Source organism: Apodemus sylvaticus, chromosome 2 (assembly GCF_947179515.1).
Source record: "Apodemus sylvaticus chromosome 2, mApoSyl1.1, whole genome shotgun sequence".
In the NCBI taxonomy this organism is placed as follows: domain Eukaryota; kingdom Metazoa; phylum Chordata; class Mammalia; order Rodentia; family Muridae; genus Apodemus; species Apodemus sylvaticus.
Genome location: NC_067473.1, coordinates 14,553,604 through 14,573,612, shown reverse-complemented (window position 1 = coordinate 14,573,612; position 20,009 = coordinate 14,553,604). Strand labels below are relative to the sequence as shown.

General features: G+C 37.6%; 1 protein-coding gene across 1 annotated transcript in view; it reads left to right on the top strand.

The window, feature by feature from the left end:
* Nucleotides 1-20,009, top strand: part of Pclo (piccolo presynaptic cytomatrix protein) — a 335,880-nt gene that overhangs the window by 17,055 nt on the left and 298,816 nt on the right. The window contains exon 3 of the mRNA XM_052172403.1: nt 9,866-11,275. Coding sequence (XP_052028363.1) covers nt 9,866-11,275 — 1,410 coding nt within the window. The remainder of the gene's footprint in view (nt 1-9,865; nt 11,276-20,009) is intronic.

Below are 20,009 nucleotides of genomic sequence, written 5' to 3'. Positions count from 1 at the left end.
TCTTCTTGTTGTAAGCATGGACTGCCTTTCACAGCCCTGTGTTTACTGCTATGGAGGCACTGGAACCTGGGAGAATGGAGCCCCAAAATGAGGCGAACTAAATCTCATGCAGTAGCTAACTTTATTCAGAGTATTGAACAATTATTACCTTGAATGATAAGAAAGGTAAAGTTTTCAAGGGTTCAAGCTGTGTGTAATCACAAGGACAAGATGCACATGGTAAAAACAGGCATTTATCCACAGAGGCATCAAAAACATAGTGTAAGCAATTGAATAACAACAGCAGATGATAATGAATAATCTGAAGAAAACACATTTCCTGTCTGCCACACTTGGGAGGGGCGCAAAAGCATAACCAAAGGACAATTCCATATTTTGAAAAAACTGAGGTCTCAAGACTCTTGCCTTGTTTTCTTGGACTTTCTCAGAAGCACTCAGGATTCCCTTCACAGGATGCCATTCTTGGACTGTCTTCTGACGACCATATACTTAGATACTGTGAGAAGTGCTTTAGTGAGTGTCAGCTTTCCCTGTTTTAGGCAACTGTGACAAACATTCAAACATGCTTTTATCATTTGAAATTGTTTGCGAGGATTAAGAATGCTATTGTTAGCATCTGGAGAATGTTGTTTTGGTTTATTAATACAAAAGTGCACATTTAGCATGCTTATCACAAATGATGGTCATAGCTGCTAAATTATTCAGCAGAAACCCGCAATCCACTGTTTAAGAGAAGCAACATTCAACTACTTTACGTGCTAAATAAAGATTTTTTACCAAGTTACTGAGAATAGCATCACACAGTTTTGAAGAATGCCATTATCTACATTTTAATCGAAATAAATTATTCACTGATATGCATAGCTAAAGATTATGAGCCATCTGCAGCCAAACTGCTGCTGGGTGTGACTCCCTCTGTGGGAGGCATGTGTCCTGTGCTCTGGGCAGTCCTTGAGTAGCAGCAAGTCTGATCTGCTCTGAAGCTGGAGCTTGCATCCTTATTTGTAACATTCCCTTTTTAGACCTGCTGTCTGGTTTTATTCTATGTTTTCTATGGCATTCAAAATTATGTAAGTTTTTCAATATATATATTTTAAAATAAGTTGATATATAGGAGAAAACTTTGTAATAGTTTATCATTAAAAATGCTTCATATTTATGTGTTATACAACACAGGATATGAGTAAACATAAGTTGGCCATTCCTTTTAAAGTGTAAAGATAGGAGATTGAGGAGCCATTGGAAAAAACATTCAAAAATTAAAATGCAAAATTTCAAGTTGGTAATTAAGGCATGGCAGACTTCAGTTGCTGAGACAGTAAGTGGTAAATGAAGACATTCAATGCCATTGTTTAAGATTGGTTGCATTTAGGTCAAATTACCTTCTTCACAGTGGGCAGAATCACAAGCTTGGGTCAGGGAGGTTGAGAGCCCTGATTTCCTGGTGTAGATGACCCCTTTAGGTGCTATGATTTACAGAAAGATTCATTGTAGAAGTAAAGAATAAAAGCACATATTTTATTGTACAATGTCATGATGACAGTATGATTTAAGAAAAACAGACCAGTAGTGAAGAATATGAACATCAGAGTATATCAGTCCCTACAGCAGATACGAATTCCAGTGAATATCAACCCCTGCAAGGAATATGAATACCAGCAGATATCGATTCCTGAATTGTTCTTGTGATGTTCCATTATTTCAAAGACATCAAACATCTAAGTTGAGCAAACCATCCATTATAAATTTTAGGTGAATTTTAATCTTATTATTTCAAAGATATCAACCACCTAGTTTGAAAAAGCCATCCATTATAAATTTTAGATGAATTTTAATGTTATTTTAGTGGAACTTTGTTGTTGTTCTTGCTATTTTGGAGGCTATTGTTTTAACCATCATTATGTTGTGAGGTTTACATTCTATTTTCAGGCTAAACACATTAATAGATGAGTTTAGAAATTCCCAAAGAATAAAAAATGTGCATTCTGATAAAAAAACTAAAAATAATTCTTCAGAATAGGAATGTGATTTTACTCCAGATCTCTAAAATTTACTTTTGATATTATTGACTAGGATATATCAAGTTCAGTATCTTTACTCTTATGGGCATGAAGTTAATATAAATTTTTTGGTTATTAGTAGCGTTGGTACAACTTTTTTTTTTATTCAATATATTTTTAATTTACATTTCAAATGATTTCCACTTTTCTAGCCCCCTACTCCCCAAAAGTCCCGTAAGCCCCCTTCTCTCCCCCCGTCCTCCCACCCACCCCTTCCCACTTCCCCGTTCTGGTTTTGCCGAATACTGCTTCACTGAGTCTTTCCAGAACAAGGGGCCACTCCTCCTTTCTTCTTGTACCTCATTTGATGTGTGGATTGTGTTTTGAGTATTCCAGTTTTCTAGGTTAATATCCACTTATTAGTGAGTGCATACCATGATTCATCTTTTGAGTCTGGGTTACCTCACTTAGTATGATGTTCTCTAGCTCCATCCATTTGCCTAAGAATTTCATGAATTCATTGTTTCTAATGGCTGAATAGTACTCCATTGTGTAGATATACCACATTTTTTGCATCCACTCTTCTGTTGAGGGATACCTGGGTTCTTTCCAGCATCCGGCAATTATAAATAGGGCTGCTATGAACATAGTAGAGCATGTATCCTTATTACATGGTGGGGAATCCTCTGGGTATATGCCCAGGAGTGGTATAGCAGGATATTCTGGAAGTGAGGTGCCCAGTTTTCTGAGGAACCGCCAGATTGATTTCCAGAGTGGTTGTACCAATTTGCAACCTCACCAGCAGTGGAGGAGTGTTCCTCTTTCTCCACACCCTCTCCAACACCTGCTGTCTCCTGAATTTTTAATCTTAGCCATTCTGACTGGTGTAAGGTGAAATCTCAGTGTTGTTTTGATTTGCATTTCCCTAATGACTAATGAAGTTGAGCATTTTTTAAGATGCTTCTCCGCCATCCGAAGTTCTTCAGGTGAGAATTCTTTGTTTAACTCTGTACCCCATTTTTTAATAGGGTTGTTTGGTTTTCTGGAGTCTAACTTCTTGAGTTCTTTATATATATTGGATATTAGCCCTCTATCTGATGTAGGATTGGTTAAGATCTTTTCCCAATTTGTTGGTTGCCGATTTGTCCTCTTGATGGTGTCCTTTGCCTTACAGAAACTTTGTAATTTTATGAGGTCCCATTTGTCAATTCTTGATCTTAGAGCATAGCTATTGGTGTTCTGTTCAGAAACTTTCTCCCTGTACCGATGTCCTCAAGGGTCTTCCCCAGTTTCTTTTCTATTAGCTTCAGAGTGTCTGACTTTATGTGGAGGTCCTTGATCCATTTGGATTTGAGCTTAGTACAAGGAGACAAGGATGGATCAATTCGCATTCTTCTGCATGCTGACCTCCAGTTGAACCAGCACCATTTGTTGAAAAGGCTATCTTTTTTTCATTGGATGTTTTGAGCCTCTTTGTCGAGGATCAAATGGCCATAGGTGTGTGGGTTCATTTCTGGATCTTCAATCCTGTTCCATTGATCCTCCTGCCTGTCACTGTACCAATACCATGCAGTTTTTAACACTATTGCTCTGTAGTATTGCTTGAGGTCAGGGATACTGATTCCCCCAGACTTTCGTTTGTTGCTGAGAATGGTTTTAGCTATCCTGGGTTTTTTGTTATTCCAGATGAATTTGATAATTGCTCTTTCTAACTCTGTGAAGAATTGAGTTGGGATTTTGATGGGTATTGCATTGAATCTGTGTATATTGCTTTTGGCAAAATGGCCATTTTAACTATATTGATTCTACCGATCCATGAGCATGGGAGGTTTTCCCATTTTTTGAGGTCTTCTTCCATTTCTTTCTTCAGAGTCTTGAAGTTCTTGTCATACAGATCTTTCACATGTTTGGTAAGAGTCACCCCAAGATACTTTATACTGTTTGTGGCTATTGTGAAGAGGGTCATTTCCCTAATTTCTTTCTCAGCCTGCTTATCCTTTGAGTATAGGAAGGCCACTGATTTGCTTGAGTTGATTTTATAACCTGCCACTTTGCTGAAGTTGTTAATTGACAACTATTAATTGAAATTCTATATGTGATAGTCACAATTAAACCTCTTTAGTGGTCTAAATAAGACATTGTCTTCCCCAAAATTTAGTCAGGGAAAATAAAATTTTTATATTTCCAAGGACTCAGCAGAAAGGGTATCTTGAACCTGCATTAAGCAGGGAGGTTGGTTTATAAGGTTACTCTGTGTAGATCTCTATTAATATACACAGTGACTGGAGAATGAGCAGAAGCACTTTCTGACCTCTACCTTACCCGCATTTATGTAGCATATTAAGTCAGGAGACCGAGTGAGCAACACTGCTGTGTTTCTCTTTTAGCTTGCCATTCCATGGGGCTAATTGAGTTAGATTAGGTTATTAAATAAATGCGCTTTCATATATTTCATTTCATTTATGGATTTTCTGTAAATTAGCCTAGTCAAAAGTTGACTATTTGCTATTCGTCTTGTATAATCTAGAATTTTAAGACATTCAGCTTGAGACCTACTTAATCATGTTGTAGTCTTCCCTTTTACTGTGAACATAGTGAAAGTAGGAGTACTCTTAGGCTGTGATGATTGAATGCTCCTGCAGTGCCACTGTTCGTTATTCTGTTTTCAAATAGATGAAAATGTACCGTCAGGGAGGGGTACTGCTTGTGACAACGAAACTGGGAAGTTGTTTACGACATCTCTGTAAAAGCAGGAAGAAGCAATGGGGACTAATATGTTTCTTTTAAGAAATTATTAGTTCTTTGGGAATTTCATACTCTCCATTCCATTCATTTTCCCTGTGCCCAATCTTCCCACCACTTTGTCACTATTGGTTTTTTAGCTATAATGTCTGATGTTTGGTGTCCATATATTCTTGAATGTGTCCATTCTCTGGAATACGATTGACTTGCAAGGGACTGCTCTTTTAAAGGAAACTGATTATCCCTTTCCTAGCAGCTATCAAATGTCAGGAGCTAGGGGTGAGTTTTTGTGACCATACCCATTATCCATGTTGAGATTTAGTGTGTCTTAAATTTACATGGGTCTTGTGTATATTGTCACAACCAAGATAAAGAAGCACCGTATGACGTCCTTTGTAGTCATACATGGGCTTTTGACACATGTACTCCTTTCTCCCTTCTGCAGTGAGCTTGAAGCCTTGGGAAAGAGTATGCGGTACAGATGTTCTGGGTAGATCTAGGCATTACATAGTCTCTTATTTTCTGTACTTTGAGCAGTGGTGGGTCAATATGTTAATCTTCATCTATTGCAAATAGAAGACTCTCAGATTACAGTAGAGATGCATTGATCTATATGTATAATCATAAGTTATTAGGAGTCCACTTAATGCCATATCATTTTAGAAGTATGAGAGATGTAGGGAGTCCTATTACCATCATAAAGTCTACGACCTGTCTAACCACAGGGTCTTGGCCCTGATAATAATTCCTGATTTCATCTTGTGGAATGGAACATAAATCCACTCAGAAAGTGGCTATTTGCCCCCATGATGTTCATGCTGTTATTGCATCATAGGTGTGCTTTCTGGGCCAGTTACTGCAGGAGTTCACAGGATTCTTAGCTGGTTAAGATCCATGATTACTTTCCTCATCCAGAAATGTGCATAGAATGTTCAAACACCATGAAAACTGTCTTGCAGGAATGAAGTTTCTAGCCAGCACTAATGTGATATCTTCATATGCTATGACAGATGTATGTGGTATCTGCAGCTATATGTTTTTATTGTCAAGTACCGAAAGCAGCCAATAGCACTGTAAATATTTCTGAGTACATGAAACCTCAATGAGAGACTTTTAAAAAGGTAACCCATTCCAGGCACTGAGCTTTTTATTTTTAGCCTTTGGGGTTTTGTAGGAGCTACCATTTTTCAAAGTCCTCACTCATGGCTACCTTAGAATGAAGATACATTCATAAGAAACAAGGGAACGGTTGCCAACAGTGTAACTGGCAGAAAGCACTTTAGCTGATATTGGTGCAAAAGGTACCTCTGTTCAGGCAGCATTAGAGACAAGGGCTTCACTTTGAAACAAAAATAATAAAGTTACTATTTCCAGATATAAGAAATATGTGTGGCTATGCAATTATAACATATTTCTTTCCAGTTTAAATCCACATGGGGATGACTGTCTTGTCCATAATTACAGATATGGATTCTAGTGAGAATTGAATGGAACCACCTAACAAATACTAAAGATTCTATGCTGGCTGTGTTCTCAGTGGTAAGCCATAGCATAAAAAGAAATGCTATGGTAAGCAAAATTGAGCATTTTAAAGTTCTATAATTTGTACCAGCTCTACAGTTTTGTGTTCATGAAAGTTAGAAGGTCAAATCCACTTTAGGGATCAAGAGAAACACAAGGGAGTCCTTTCCATTGTTTATTTATTTCTTTGTGAGTTTGGACATATATCTTGCTATAGTGTAAGTACTAGCATAAGAACGTTGACAGCAAGTCTTAATAGTAAAAGCTAGAGATAGCCACTTCTCTTCTCCACCTTACTTATTATTTTATGGAAGTATAAATTATTTAAGATGTGAGGGTCAATGAGTGAGAGAGGGGGGATTTCAAACAATCAAAGAATAAATGGGAAATTATCTTTTATACCTAAAGCAGACATACTTAGGGAATAATTCAATAGTGACTGGACTGTAGTAAATTACAACATTTGAAGTTGGGCAGCAATAGCCATAACATTATTTTTATCTTATGTTCTTTTATAACTATACCTTGTAGAAACATAACTGATGTCAAAGTTGGGTCACTATTATTTTGGATAATTATATGAATACTTAGGCTTGTTGGAAACTTTATCATTTGCTCAGTGTATTAAGGTACACGCTACTGTGGGGGGGCAGTATGTGTGCGTGCATGTGTGTGTGTGTGTGTGTGTGTGACTTCTTTGTGAGTTTGGACATAGATCTTGCTATAGTGTAAGTACTAGCATAAGAACATCGACAACAGTGTGTGTGTATGCGGTGTGTGAAGGTTGTTAAGTACTGACATAAAAATCATTTAGATATTCAGGAGATAAGACCAAATTAAAAGAAGGCTCTAAAAACATTCTGAAAGTACAAAAAACTATTTTATCATAACTGTAAGCAATGATTTTGACTCTTATTCTAGTACTAAAGCAGAATATAGAAGGATGAAATGTCTCATGTATTGTTTACATGAAAAATGCATCAAAGAGATAACAGATAAGACAGTAAAGGGTCTTAGTCAGTGAAAGGATGTACTAAGAGAGTTGTCTGTGAATGGGCAAGTCACAAATATATCCTAGCTCCCTTTCCAGAACACCCGTTTTTAAGTAGATGTTCATTTATAAACTACAGTCATTCACTTAATATTAACCTTATAAAATGCATTTCCCTAAGATCATCCATATTAGACATTATCTATGCTGTGGTAGTATGACCGTTTTAAAGTTGACCAATGACGCACTTAAGAACTAATGACAGACATGAATCCCAAGTGATCACACTGCAGAAGAATTTACAGTTTTACTCCTAAGTTCACCACCTCAACATCCCTTCAGGTACAAACATGAGACAGAAACCGGCAGGAAGGAAGGAATCATCACAATATTGTCAGATACTTCTTTCTATCTCTGCACTCTTAGTGTCACAATGTGCCTTACCATGTGTTTTCTGCCCTCTCACTGAATGGTAGCTACCAATAGGTGTGGACGTTTTGTTCTCTAATTCAAAGGCTGTGCCCTGTTCAAAGTGCTTGGTAAACAGTTGAGTGAAGGTATGAACAGTGATTAAGTTTCACATCCATGTTGGCTATAACAACTGTTAACAATAATAAAAGGAAATGATATGCATAAGAATTAGCCCTAAAATGTGTAATTTATATTTATTAACTTGAATATATATCACATACTTAACAGATATTTTGCAGGTTAGGTGAAAATCAAATACACTACTTACAAAGACTTGGGGATCTAATTATATTTTCTTTTGTTTGTGAGTATAAGCTAATTAAGTCAGGATGTGGAAAAATACATGAGAAAAAATAACTAGTAGTACATTTCTAATTGGCAGTGTGGGTAGTGGGAACCTACATATTTACAGAGGTCTTTCTTCACCAAGTTGTATTGGAATGGAATGAAGGTTAATTTAGACCTCAGGCCTGATGTCACCAAAGAATTCACAGAAACTGATTATTTGGTTACTTTTGTGATTTTAAGCACTATTTATACAAAAGTTATTTACTCTTTGAAATGCTTCAGACGCGTGGGAAGGTAAAGATGCAAAATACAGATATAGCTGCAGATGTAGCTGCTTGCATAGAGCTTGCCTAGTGTGTGTGTAGCCCTGGGTTTAATCTCCTAGAGTGCACAGGCCTGCAACCTGGTACTACAGTGGTAGAGGCAAGCTACTCAGGGTTCAAGGTGACCCTCCGCAGGACGGTGAATCTGAGGCAGGTTTGGGCCACCAAGGCCATGTTTTAAATGTTAGAGGTAAATGTATGAATGGAGAAGTACCTGCCACTTATACTGAAAACAAATTTAAGGAACCCCTAATGACTCATCATGAATATTTAACATTTTTAATTTAATTTTTACAATAGAAACAAGACATCTTAGAATCGTCCAGTCCTGAGTTTGATGTTTATGAGATGGCTAAATCATTTACTATTGAGTGGTGGATTGAAACAATTTTGTTTGAGCTGTAACCTCAGTACTCAGGATACTGAGGAAGGTGAATTACATAGCAATACCCAAATCTCAAAATTAAAACTATAGAAGAAAACAGTGCTTTTATAGTCTTAGGAAAAAATGATTTAAATTTCACTACAAAAGAAAATTGCTTGAAAATGAAGAATATGTTATTTGGCAAGTTAATACTTTTTACTATTACATAGTAGTTGACCTTTCTCCCATTGCGTATGGTTCAAATAGTTCTACCCCTTACCATGCAGAGAGCTTTGGTGCGAAACTCTTAGCACTGGGTACTCAGGATGGACATGATTAGAATACGGAAGAACTCAAAATTCTAAATTTTGCTGATAATATGTAAAACATTCTCTAGGAAACATTTTTTGAATCATACAAAATGTTAGGTAGGCATGCTTTTAAATTATCTTGTAAATTGTTATAATAAAGTTTGCAGTTATTCACATTCGATAAATTATGGCATTCAGGCGTAATTTTACATGTGTGTACATGTGTGTGTCTGTGTGTGTCTCAACTACATGCCTTTCTCTTGTACTCTCTCCCCTCTGTATGCCTTATCTACTGTCTAAAACACTTACCTTCTAAATATCTTGATAAAGTTTACAAGGAAACAACATTTTCTTGTTAGCTAAATCGTATTATTTGTGATAATCAGCGAGTTAGCCTGGCCATCTCTTCTTAGCTTTCCTTGGTTAATTTTTATTTTCAGATGTGTGAGCATGTTGACCTGAAAGTGGAAATAATGCTTAATTTAAGAAATCAGCAATATTTTCATCATTTGACAAGCCTACTCTCGGTTGTATAACTAAAACCTGGTGAGGAGCCAACAGCAGAAAGAAAACATATCATAACATATTAATGGAATCTAATAAATTAAAATTTATATTTTTATATATTGCCTTCTATTTCTGAAGCTAACACTCCTGTGCAAATTGTGAATGAGAAATGGCAAAATTAACATTAGAGGCAGAATAAAATCATGTGCTTCTTTGAGTCTTGGAGGAATGAGACTTAAGAGTTGCAACAGGCATGCTTTTAAGACAAGTTTTTTTTTTGTTTTTTTGTTTTTGTTTTTGGTTTTTACAATGATACCTTAGTAATGACGGTTATGTGTTGTTTCTAGATCAACGAGTGGCTCTGTTTAAACTGCCAGATGCAGAGAGCTCTAGGGGGCGAGCTGGCAGCCATGCCATCTTCACCTCAGCCAACCCCGAAGGCCGCCGGAGTCCCGACAACAACATCCAGCAAATCGCCTGTACCATCACAGCCGGCTTCCCCAAAGAAGGAGCCTCCATCCAAACAGGACAGCCCCAAAGCACTGGAGTCCAAAAAACCACCGGAGTCGAAAAAGCCACCGCCACTGGTGAAACAGCCAACCCTTCATGGACCTAGCCCAGCTGCAGCCCCACAGCCTCCAGTGGCAGAGGCCTTACCTGAGCCAGCCCCTCCCAAGGAGCCTTCTGCACCCCCACCTGAACAAGCCAAGGCCCCTGTCGCAGATGTTGAACCAAAGCAACCCAAGATGACAGAGACACGCACAGACACCCAGTCTTCATCCACAGCAACAACAAAGCCTGCTGTTCTGAGCTCTCAGGCGCAGTCACAGGCTCAAGTGAAAACAGCCCCTCCTTTGAAAACAGACTCCACCAAACCTTCACAGAGTTTCCCACCAACAGGAGAAAAAAGTACCCCACTTGATTCTAAAGCCATGCCCAGGCCTGCATCAGACTCAAAAATTATCTCACACCCTGGGCCCCCTTCCGAGAGCAAGGATCCAATTCAGAAGAAGGAGGAGCCTAAGAAAGCACAAACCAAGGTGATCCCTAAACCAGATCCAAAGCCAGTGCCAAAAGGATCACCTACACCCTCCGGCTCACGACCTACCCCTGGCCAAGCTGCACCCCCATCGCAGCAGCCCCTGAAACCTCAGGAGCAGTCAAGACGTTTCAGTTTGAATCTGGGTGGTATCACTGATGCCCCTAAATCACAGCCCACAACTCCTCAAGAATCTGTGACAGGGAAACTATTCGGGTTCGGAGCATCCATCTTTAGCCAAGCATCAAACTTAATTTCCACAGCAGGCCAGCAAGCACCTCAGCCACAGACTGGGCCAGCTGCCCCTCCAAAACAAGCCCCTACCCCATCACAGACTCCTGCTGCTCAGGGACAGCCCAAGTCCACAGGTCAGCTCCCACCAGCACCTGCCAAGACGACTGCTGTGAAGAAGGAAACAAAAGCCCCAGCAGCTGAAAACTTAGAGTCCAAACCTGAGCAAGCTCCAACTGCGAAGAAGACAGAGAAAGACAAGAAGCTGCCACCTGGGAAGATCAGCAAACTTCCACCTACAGAGTCCGAAAAGGATGTCCTCGCCCATAAACCAGACAAGACCACCAAACCCAAACCAGCCTGCCCTCTCTGCAGAACTGAACTCAACACAGGGTCTCCGGATCCTCCCAACTTCAACACCTGCACAGAGTGCAAGAATCAAGTTTGCAACCTCTGTGGATTTAACCCAACACCCCACCTGACTGAGGTAAGCAATACCTTATTTACAAATGAATGAAAATCTGTAGCAGTTTCTTCGGAATGTTCGGGGAACCGAATTTCTAAGCAACGAGAAGTATGGTTCTCCTGAAGGAAATGAATGAATCTTGATGGCTTAGAGGAGGTAAAATTATTTCATCCACATGTTATTTTGAATTCTTGTTCTTTGTGTTTTGTGGGTTATTACACTGAAAGTCACAGATGGAGTATGCTGAAAAGTTAAAATTACGTTGATCCGATTCGTTCATGAATTATAGAACAGAGCTTGGAAGGCTCTTCATTTTGTGTATAGAAAGCTCACTGAAAAGTTGTAACACTTAGTTCTTATTTTTAATAATCTCTCTTCTGTCTTTATTTTGGTGTATTGTTTAAATTGACTTTTACTTTACTTTTGAGTCAAGGTCTTACTCTGTAGCCTAGCTGGCATGGCGCTTGCTACAGACGGGAGGAGGGGAGGGCATGTGTTACCTTGCCATGGTCTCTGATATATTTTTTTCAAAGAAAACTTTAGTTGACTAGAATCATACACACGATGAATTAAAAACTTTGGGCGGGTTAAAAATATCACTTGATGAAATTAGTGGTTTACATGTGATATATTTAGATTTTTCTGTATGTGTGTTGGTGATGTTGTCTGTTGGTATCACAGAGTGTTCTGGCGCTGTGCAAGACTGTGTATTTCTGTGGTTAATGAGGAGACACTCTAAAGAGGTGTCAAGAATACTGTGTCCAAAATGGGAACAAGCAAAATGTAGTTTGTGACTATATCTGATAATAGAGTCATAAAAGATTGTGGAAGGGGTGACCAGGAGCTGGGCCATGAAAGAAATGTAAGGTGAATAAGTAAAAAATAAAATTAAATTAAACAAAGAACCAGTGGATAAGCATTAGTATTTTACTAAGGCTATCATAATAGATATAGGGATCTCAGATGTTAAATGATCACTACTATATTAAATAAATAAAAACAACTTAATAAACACTTTGATAGAACAGCTGTTCTTTATTTTTATATGTCAAAACTACTTAAGTGCTCTTTCAGTTCACTGTTTCTGATCTCAGGCAGAGCTGAGGAGGACTGGGTAGAACTTACATCATAGAATCCATTTATTATTTGGGCACTAGTTTTCAAAAATAAATTCAGTTAAAATAAAGTTCCCTCTTTTTTTCCCTTTCTCTTTATTCTACCCTCCGCATAACCCCAGAACCAGGTAACCTGGCTCCAGCTCTTTCCACACCTCAGGAAAATGAAAGACTTCAGGCCACACACATTCTTCTTGTCACAAATACTTTCAGGGTAAATGTAAAACAAACAAAAAAAAAACTTAATTTCTTTATTGCTTCATGAAGGGCAGTTTAGGTTTTGTGTGTGCAATTCATCAAGAGGGTAATTTTTTTCCCAGTACAGCTGCATTTATTTAAGCGGCTAAGAGAACTGTACCCTTTAATGAGAATCTTTATGGTGTCAACACAATGCACTTATGGAAATAGCTGTAAAATAAACAGCACTACGAAAAACAAAACTGTAATTTTCATATTTTCTTAACATAAACATGTGTATAGTTCAAGGGAAGGATCTCACTTTCACACACAATGCTTCATATATATGCAAATGTTATTTGTTTATATGTTAATGTGAATATACAACATTTGACCCTTCATGATTATGAACACTCTGTCAGAATTTGGAATAAGAACATGGGAGTCCCTTGAGGGCGGTCAGTAAATTTTCCTGGGAAATATTTCATAGTCTGTATGTTGGTTAATTTTGCCTTGAAGGTCATAGTTTGGAAAGGACATTACTTGAATAAATTACAGAATTAAACAGCATGTGTGGAACTTAAATTACTGTGTAATTGGAAGGTTTAAGTTTTCTAAAATGTTTAGTTAATTTTAATAAGATCCCATTTTAAATATGAACCAGTAGGGTATAGAATGTCTGTCTCTTTTCAGGAGATCGTGGTCTGCGATAATTTCCTTGAGTTAGAAAACCATATTTCATAGTAGAAGAAAATTTGAGAAGGCAAAAGTGACTAGTGTAGTTGACCTTGACCTTGGTAAAGCACTCATTCAGTTGGCATGAGGTCTTACTGTGCGGTCAGTAAAGCCTGTTGGCTAGCCTAGTAATAAGTGAGTGCGCGAAAGTCAGTTGACTTATTTTATGTTCAAATTATTGTTGTCTTCAAACTTCAAAGGAATTGCACATGAATTAGCTTAAAAGGAGGAAGGTACACTGTGTTTGCTTTCTCTGTGTGTGTGTGTATGTGTGTGTAAGCATTTTCATATATGTATATATTATATATATGATGTGCATCTCCAGCACATATATAACCTTATATACATATGTCATGTATAATAATAGGTAGTTTTGTATATCTCCAAGTTTTAAATATTTTCGGCTTAATTTACACCAGGATGCCACTGTTCATACTAAGTATTTTCCTTGTTTTTCATTGGGAAAATATGTACCTCTAATGTTTATTTAGTGTCTGTTTTTTGCCACTCTGTGATATACTTCCCTGTGATTCAGTGTTATTGTACTATTAGTTTAGGAAGTGTATTCTCAAGATATTAATACTTATTCCTAAGGTACAAATGCATGTTATTTCTTAATGTAAAGTCCATGGCTTCCATTTGTTTTCTAGAAGGTTTAACTGTGTTGGAAGCCCCTGTTTCTCTTAGTCCCTAAGCAGATGCTTTTCCTAGAGGCCTTGTGTGGTCTTCCTGCCCCAGCTCATTTTGCTTTTGTTCCTCTGGTGGTGAAAGGGGATCTGTTGTAGTTTGTCCTGTGTTGAGAGTTGCAGACAACACCCCACCTCCCCACCCCCTCTCAGAGGAAGCTGTCTCTAAGGACACTTCCTGTCTCTCTTGCATATTTCCCCTCACTGTACCTTGGAGTACCAAAGGCTTCTGATGGCCCCCGGGCTGCATCCAGTGTCTAACCAGAGCTTTACTGTTTAACTGTGTGATGGCTAATTTGTAATGGTGCGATAGTTAACCTCTAGTAGTAAGAGATGGTTCTTTTAGGCTTAATTTTTGTTCACACGAGAGGTGACTTGTCTTGGAAGAAGTTTTAAAAGCAGCAGTACTGCTTTCTGAGAGAACTGCGGCTAAGGAATCTGGAAGGGTGATGAGAACACAGCCTGGTAGCAATGGCTTTCCCTACTGAATTTTAAGAATTCTCGTTTAGTTCAAATGCAAAAGAAGCCAACATTACCCATTGTGGGTATTTATTTTTGTTTCTGTCACTCTTTTCTGAAGTCACTTTTTACCATGAAAATAAGACTTAACATGAATATATTTCCTTAATGCTGAGCGATGTCCTGGAGACATAATTTTTGCTTCCTTCGCAAGATGATTTTTCATGGGCTAAATGGTGTAGAGCTAGCTAGCATGCATCTGTCACTAAGCAACAAATGAGCCATTTGAGCCTTCTGAGAACCAGTGCTGAGGCAGATCCCTTCCTTCCGTTCCTTCTTCGCTAGCTCTGGTGGCTTCTGCACGCTGCATCACTTACAGCCGCCCTACGGCAAATGGGACCCAGGAGCTTGGAAATGCACAGTCCCTTTCTTTCGCTTTAATCAGCATTACTGAATACTGTAAAAAGCACATGCAACACTTTTAAAAAGTATTTAAAAGTATGTCATTGGGCGCAAGCATGAAGAAGAAATTAAAAGGTAAATGACTACAGGTTAGCTCCCAAGGTAGAGCTCTGCAGTCTCAGACATTTTTTGTCTTCTGACAGAGAGATCACTTATGTTATTTTTATAACAACAATGTTTATAATGTGGTTATAAATGTTAAACATATTTCATTTGAGGATGAATTTGAATTTTTCTTGGATGATATTTATTCAAAATAGTTAAATGTGGATTTAGAATTGAGATGTTTTATTCAAACAATTTTTAAGAAATCAATTTTCTCTACTAATCCTCATTTCTACTGCATTTAAAAACAGTTAATATTCCCGTTTGCATGGTATCTCTGTACTCCAGTGAACATGTAACACTTCCTGTCATTAAACACCTTTGATGTCATCTAAATGAATATTCACAACTCAATTCTGTGAATTTATATTTCATTATATGCATCGTGCTCTTATTACTGATTTAGGTTGTCGTTTTGTTTTATTTTGAGTATTTCCCTAGGAAAACTTGCTTGTAGTAAATTAAGATTAAGAATCATGGATGATTAAATTATAATGGGAGCTGTGTAAACAGCCCCTCTACCACTCCTAGTTGACATTTCTTTTTGCTTCAACCAGAACAATTAATTATTTGAAAATTTGTTAAAATGGCTTCTTTTTCTGTCTTTTCAACTAAACACAAATAAAAGAATGAATTCTCATAAAGGAGACTGAGGAAACATAACTCACAGGGAGCTCTTTCTTACACTGATTCTCTGAACTTTGAGCATTGTTGAAAACAGTATTTATCCATCCAGAAGGTTAAATTTTTATACAATTGTTGCTTGCATTTAGTATTTCTTTTCTTACTAGACATATTTTATATTTTATACTTTGAATATAAGATGAATGTGAGTGTGGTCCAATGAAAATGGTGTGTAGACACCGTTTGAAATGAAAATTGGTGTGAGCCATGCCACCTTTCCTCATGACTGTCACAGAGCAGGTGTTTGAACAGAAAGGACGTGGTGCTACATGCTTCTTTCTCTATAATTTATGTGGTCATTTAAGCCCGACTTTGGAAATTAAAATGAGAGAGAGATTCAGTTATCAAACAAGAAAGATTTACTTTAGGAGTTCAGTCAATATTGACTTTATTTGTTTAAATGACTCACAGAACAGGAGGAAAGCAACACTTGTTTTGTGCACTCTTGCTCATACATCACTTGGTAATTACTAGGATTTTTAAGTCCTACGAATTTGTAAATATGGGGAGCTAATTAACATTGTTTCCATGGGACAGTGTGGCAGTGTTACCTAGCTGTGTTTATAAGGATGGAGTGGGCTTTGGGGACTGGGATCAGAAGCATAGGTTACTAGTTACGAGTTATAGGTTTAAAGTCAAGGGTTCTATTGCTGTGATAAACACCATGCCGAAAAGCAAGTTGGGGAGGAAAAGGTTTATTTGGCTTGTGAATCCACATCATTATCCATTCAGTATACTTGTAGTTTCTTTTATTGTTAGCTATTATATATATAATTCATCTTATCTCAAATATTGCACTCCCACTGGGTCCTTTGCACAGAGTTCTTCCCCCTCCCCTTAGCCTCTGAGAGCGTGTCCCCCTATATTTCCCCTACCCTGCGGCATCAAGCCTCCTCTCTTACTAAGGCCAGACAATGAAGCCCACTGCTACATATGTGCCAGGGGTCTCAGAGCTGCCTGTGTATACTCTTTGGTTGGTGGCTCAGACTCTGGGAGCTCCCAGGGGTCCAGCTCAGTTGATATCATTGGGATTATTATGGGATGGCCATCCTTTTCCATTTCTTCAATCTTTCTCCTGACTCTTCCATAGGAGTTTCTGACCTCTGTTTAATGCTTGAGTCTAAGTATCTGCATCTGTCTTGTTCAGCTGCTGGTAGAACCCCTCAAGGGGCAACCATGCCAGGTTCTTCTCATGCATAATATAAAGTTTACTCCAACAGTCCAAACAATAAAGTTAATATACTTTTTAATAAAGTAGCTGGTTATTTAGTGTCTATATAAATATAACTTTCTACTCTCTGCATGTAAATTATATCAATATCATGAGTTTATCATTGGTAAAAGAATTTTAACCCAGAAACATGGCTGCCCTGGCAAGGGACCACATCCATAGACCTCGGTCTTTATGATCAAGCTGGAATACAGACATTCCACATACCTTTAATCTTTCTGGCTAGAGTATAGACACACCCTTAGTACACATCTTTAATCCCAAACAATGAGTCTAATTAAGGGGCAAAGTGAAATATTTGACAGGATGAGTCAGAGATAGGATATGTCCAACTCTCACGAGAAGCTACTTAAAAGCAGCACAGGGAGAGAGACTGTATGTATATGCGAGTTTGGGAGTTGAGTCAGTTGAGTGGAGTTAAGTGCAATTCAGTTGACTGAGTGTAGTGCATTACAGTTCAGTTCAGTTGTAAGTTTTTGCAGAGGCAATCGAAGACAGAGAGTAAAAGGGAGCCAGAATGTTAGAACAAATTGCCAGAGTTAGTTTGAGGCCAAGCAGAACAATTCAGTGAGAAGCAGCCAAGATAAGCCAGATTCAAACAGTCAGTTTGGAGAAGAGTTTGAGCCAGGAACAGCCAGCCAGAGTTCAATCAGAACTAGGAAGGGCGAGGTTTTTTTTTTTTTTTTCCAGCAGTAAACATTTGAGATGACAATTCTGGAGAATAAAAGTTACTTATATTATCATCTGCAATATGCATATATATATTGCATATATATATACTGCTTGTATATATCTATGCTATTTTTGGAAAATATTTGTGCATGGTTTTATACTTTACATAGCCTTACTCCTTATTAATACATCTAAAATGATATTTTTCATTTGTATGATTTGTTATTAATATTCTTTATGAGATTTTAATCCACATACTAGTTTTTGGTTTGTATATAATTAGATCTTTTAAATATCTAAGCATTGCATATTTTTATAAAGAGACCTGCTTGAATTTGTTTATAAAAGTTGCTGATTTTATTTCTTTCTAAACATCTAGAGTTTCTTCTTATATCAGATAGCTTTTAATTTGTGATAATATGTTTGTAAGTATACAGAAGATGGATGGTTTAGGTCAATTTATTCAAATGCATAGATTACTTTCACTTGATTCATGGAGACACTTCAATAATATTATATTCTTCCATTAAATCAGTTTACTTTTCTAAATTCTTTAGTTTTTCTTATTGAAAGTAATTTTGTAGAAAAAAATTTTGATCATGGTTTCCCAATTTTAAAAGTATCTTACAGTTTTACAACTTATTTTTCATAAGATTAATTTTGGCATTTAAATATATTAAGTAGCAGGTAATCTTTGCCAAGGAGTATAGTAATAGGGTATTTCCTGGACTTGAATTTGACTTTGTACATCTTGTAGCTGGTAATCTACCTTGGGTCAGATAATATGAATGCTATTGTGTTATAGTACAGGGTTTGAGAATCATATTTGAATCAGTTTCCTCCACCCACTCCAATAAAAAGTAGAATAAGAGTGACAGTATGGACATAGTGGAATTGGGAAAAATGTGAGGAACACCATCTTTGCATAACTGATGCACTAATTGCTCATATATACTACAAGTATATAGAATTTTAATGTATAGAATGCAGAGTCATGTGCGCCTTCTCAGTGTTAAAAAGTAGGTTGTAGTGATATGGTTAGCAAACCACAGCAAGCAAAAGGAGCTAGAAGTGACCTGCACATGGAAGCGATTGCCCGCGAGAATAAGTGTAGCTGAGCTCTGCCTACAGGGATCTGTATGGAACTTAATTTTTTCTCTGTTGTATTTTTAATTAATTTATTAATTTATTAATTTATTTATTTGCGATTCACTTTACATTCTGCTGACCAGCCCCTTTCCAGTCACTCCTTCCCACAATCCTTTCCCTTTCCCCCTCCCCCTTCTCCTTCTCCTTTGGGCAGGTAGAGGCCCACTGTGTATCCCCCACCCTGGTACATGAAGTCTTTGCAAGGCTAAGTGCTTCTTCTCCAACTGAGACCAGATAAGGCATCCCAGCTAGAAGAACATGTCCCATGTACAGGCAACTGCTTTTGCGATAACCCTACCCCCAACCCATTCCAGTTGTTTGGGACACACATGAAGGCTAAGCTACACATCTGCTATATGAGTGAAAAGGCTTAGGTCCAGCCCATTCTTTAGCTGGTGGTTCAGACTCTGAGAGCCCCCAAAGTCCAGGTTAGTTGACTCTGTTGATCTTCCTGTAGAGTTCCTATTGCCTTAGAGGCTGCAATTCTTCCTCCTATTCTTCCATAAGAATTCTCAGGCTCCATCCAGTGTTTTTGCATATTATGAGAAAGTACCAGAGTAAATTGTGAGAAGGCATGCCTTTTTAATTAACCAATCTAGGGAATCACAGAAAGAACAGATTTTTTTATTTAAGGCCCTTCTAGACTTTTGCACACTAGTAGTTATATTAATAAGTTGGTAGGTAATGGAAGTCATAGGTTAATATGACATTAAAGATTATCCTTTTTCAAACTGAAAATAGATTTCTTCCTATGTATATTCTGATAATGGTCTTAACTCTCCAAGATGCTGTCCCATGATCCAAATCCATGCCTTTCCTTTCTCTCATGAGCATACTAACAGACATCTGAAATAATAACAACAATAATGATATACTACTAATAATGATACAAACAAACAAACCAAAACAAACATGCAAGTTTTTTTTAAATTTTGAAGTTATTTGTATATTCATTTGGAGTATTTTTTAAATTATTTCAAATAACTTTTATACTTCTGCTTAGGTCCAGCTTACATCACATGTCTACATGTGGAACAACGTTTTCAACATCTTGCATCCATACTTCCTTTATTGCCTCCAAGTGATACCTTAACAGTTTTAGTTTGTGTCTGCTAAAATAGGAGTGCTTTATTTGAACCACTTCATGGAAATTCAGGGTTAGAACTTTGTAAACAATATACCTTTATATCAGGTAGGCCTAAAGAATGCTTGTTAATAATTTTGGCTGTTTTCTCAGTGTTCGTGACACTGGCCTTCCAGTGTTGATTATCTGAGAGGTA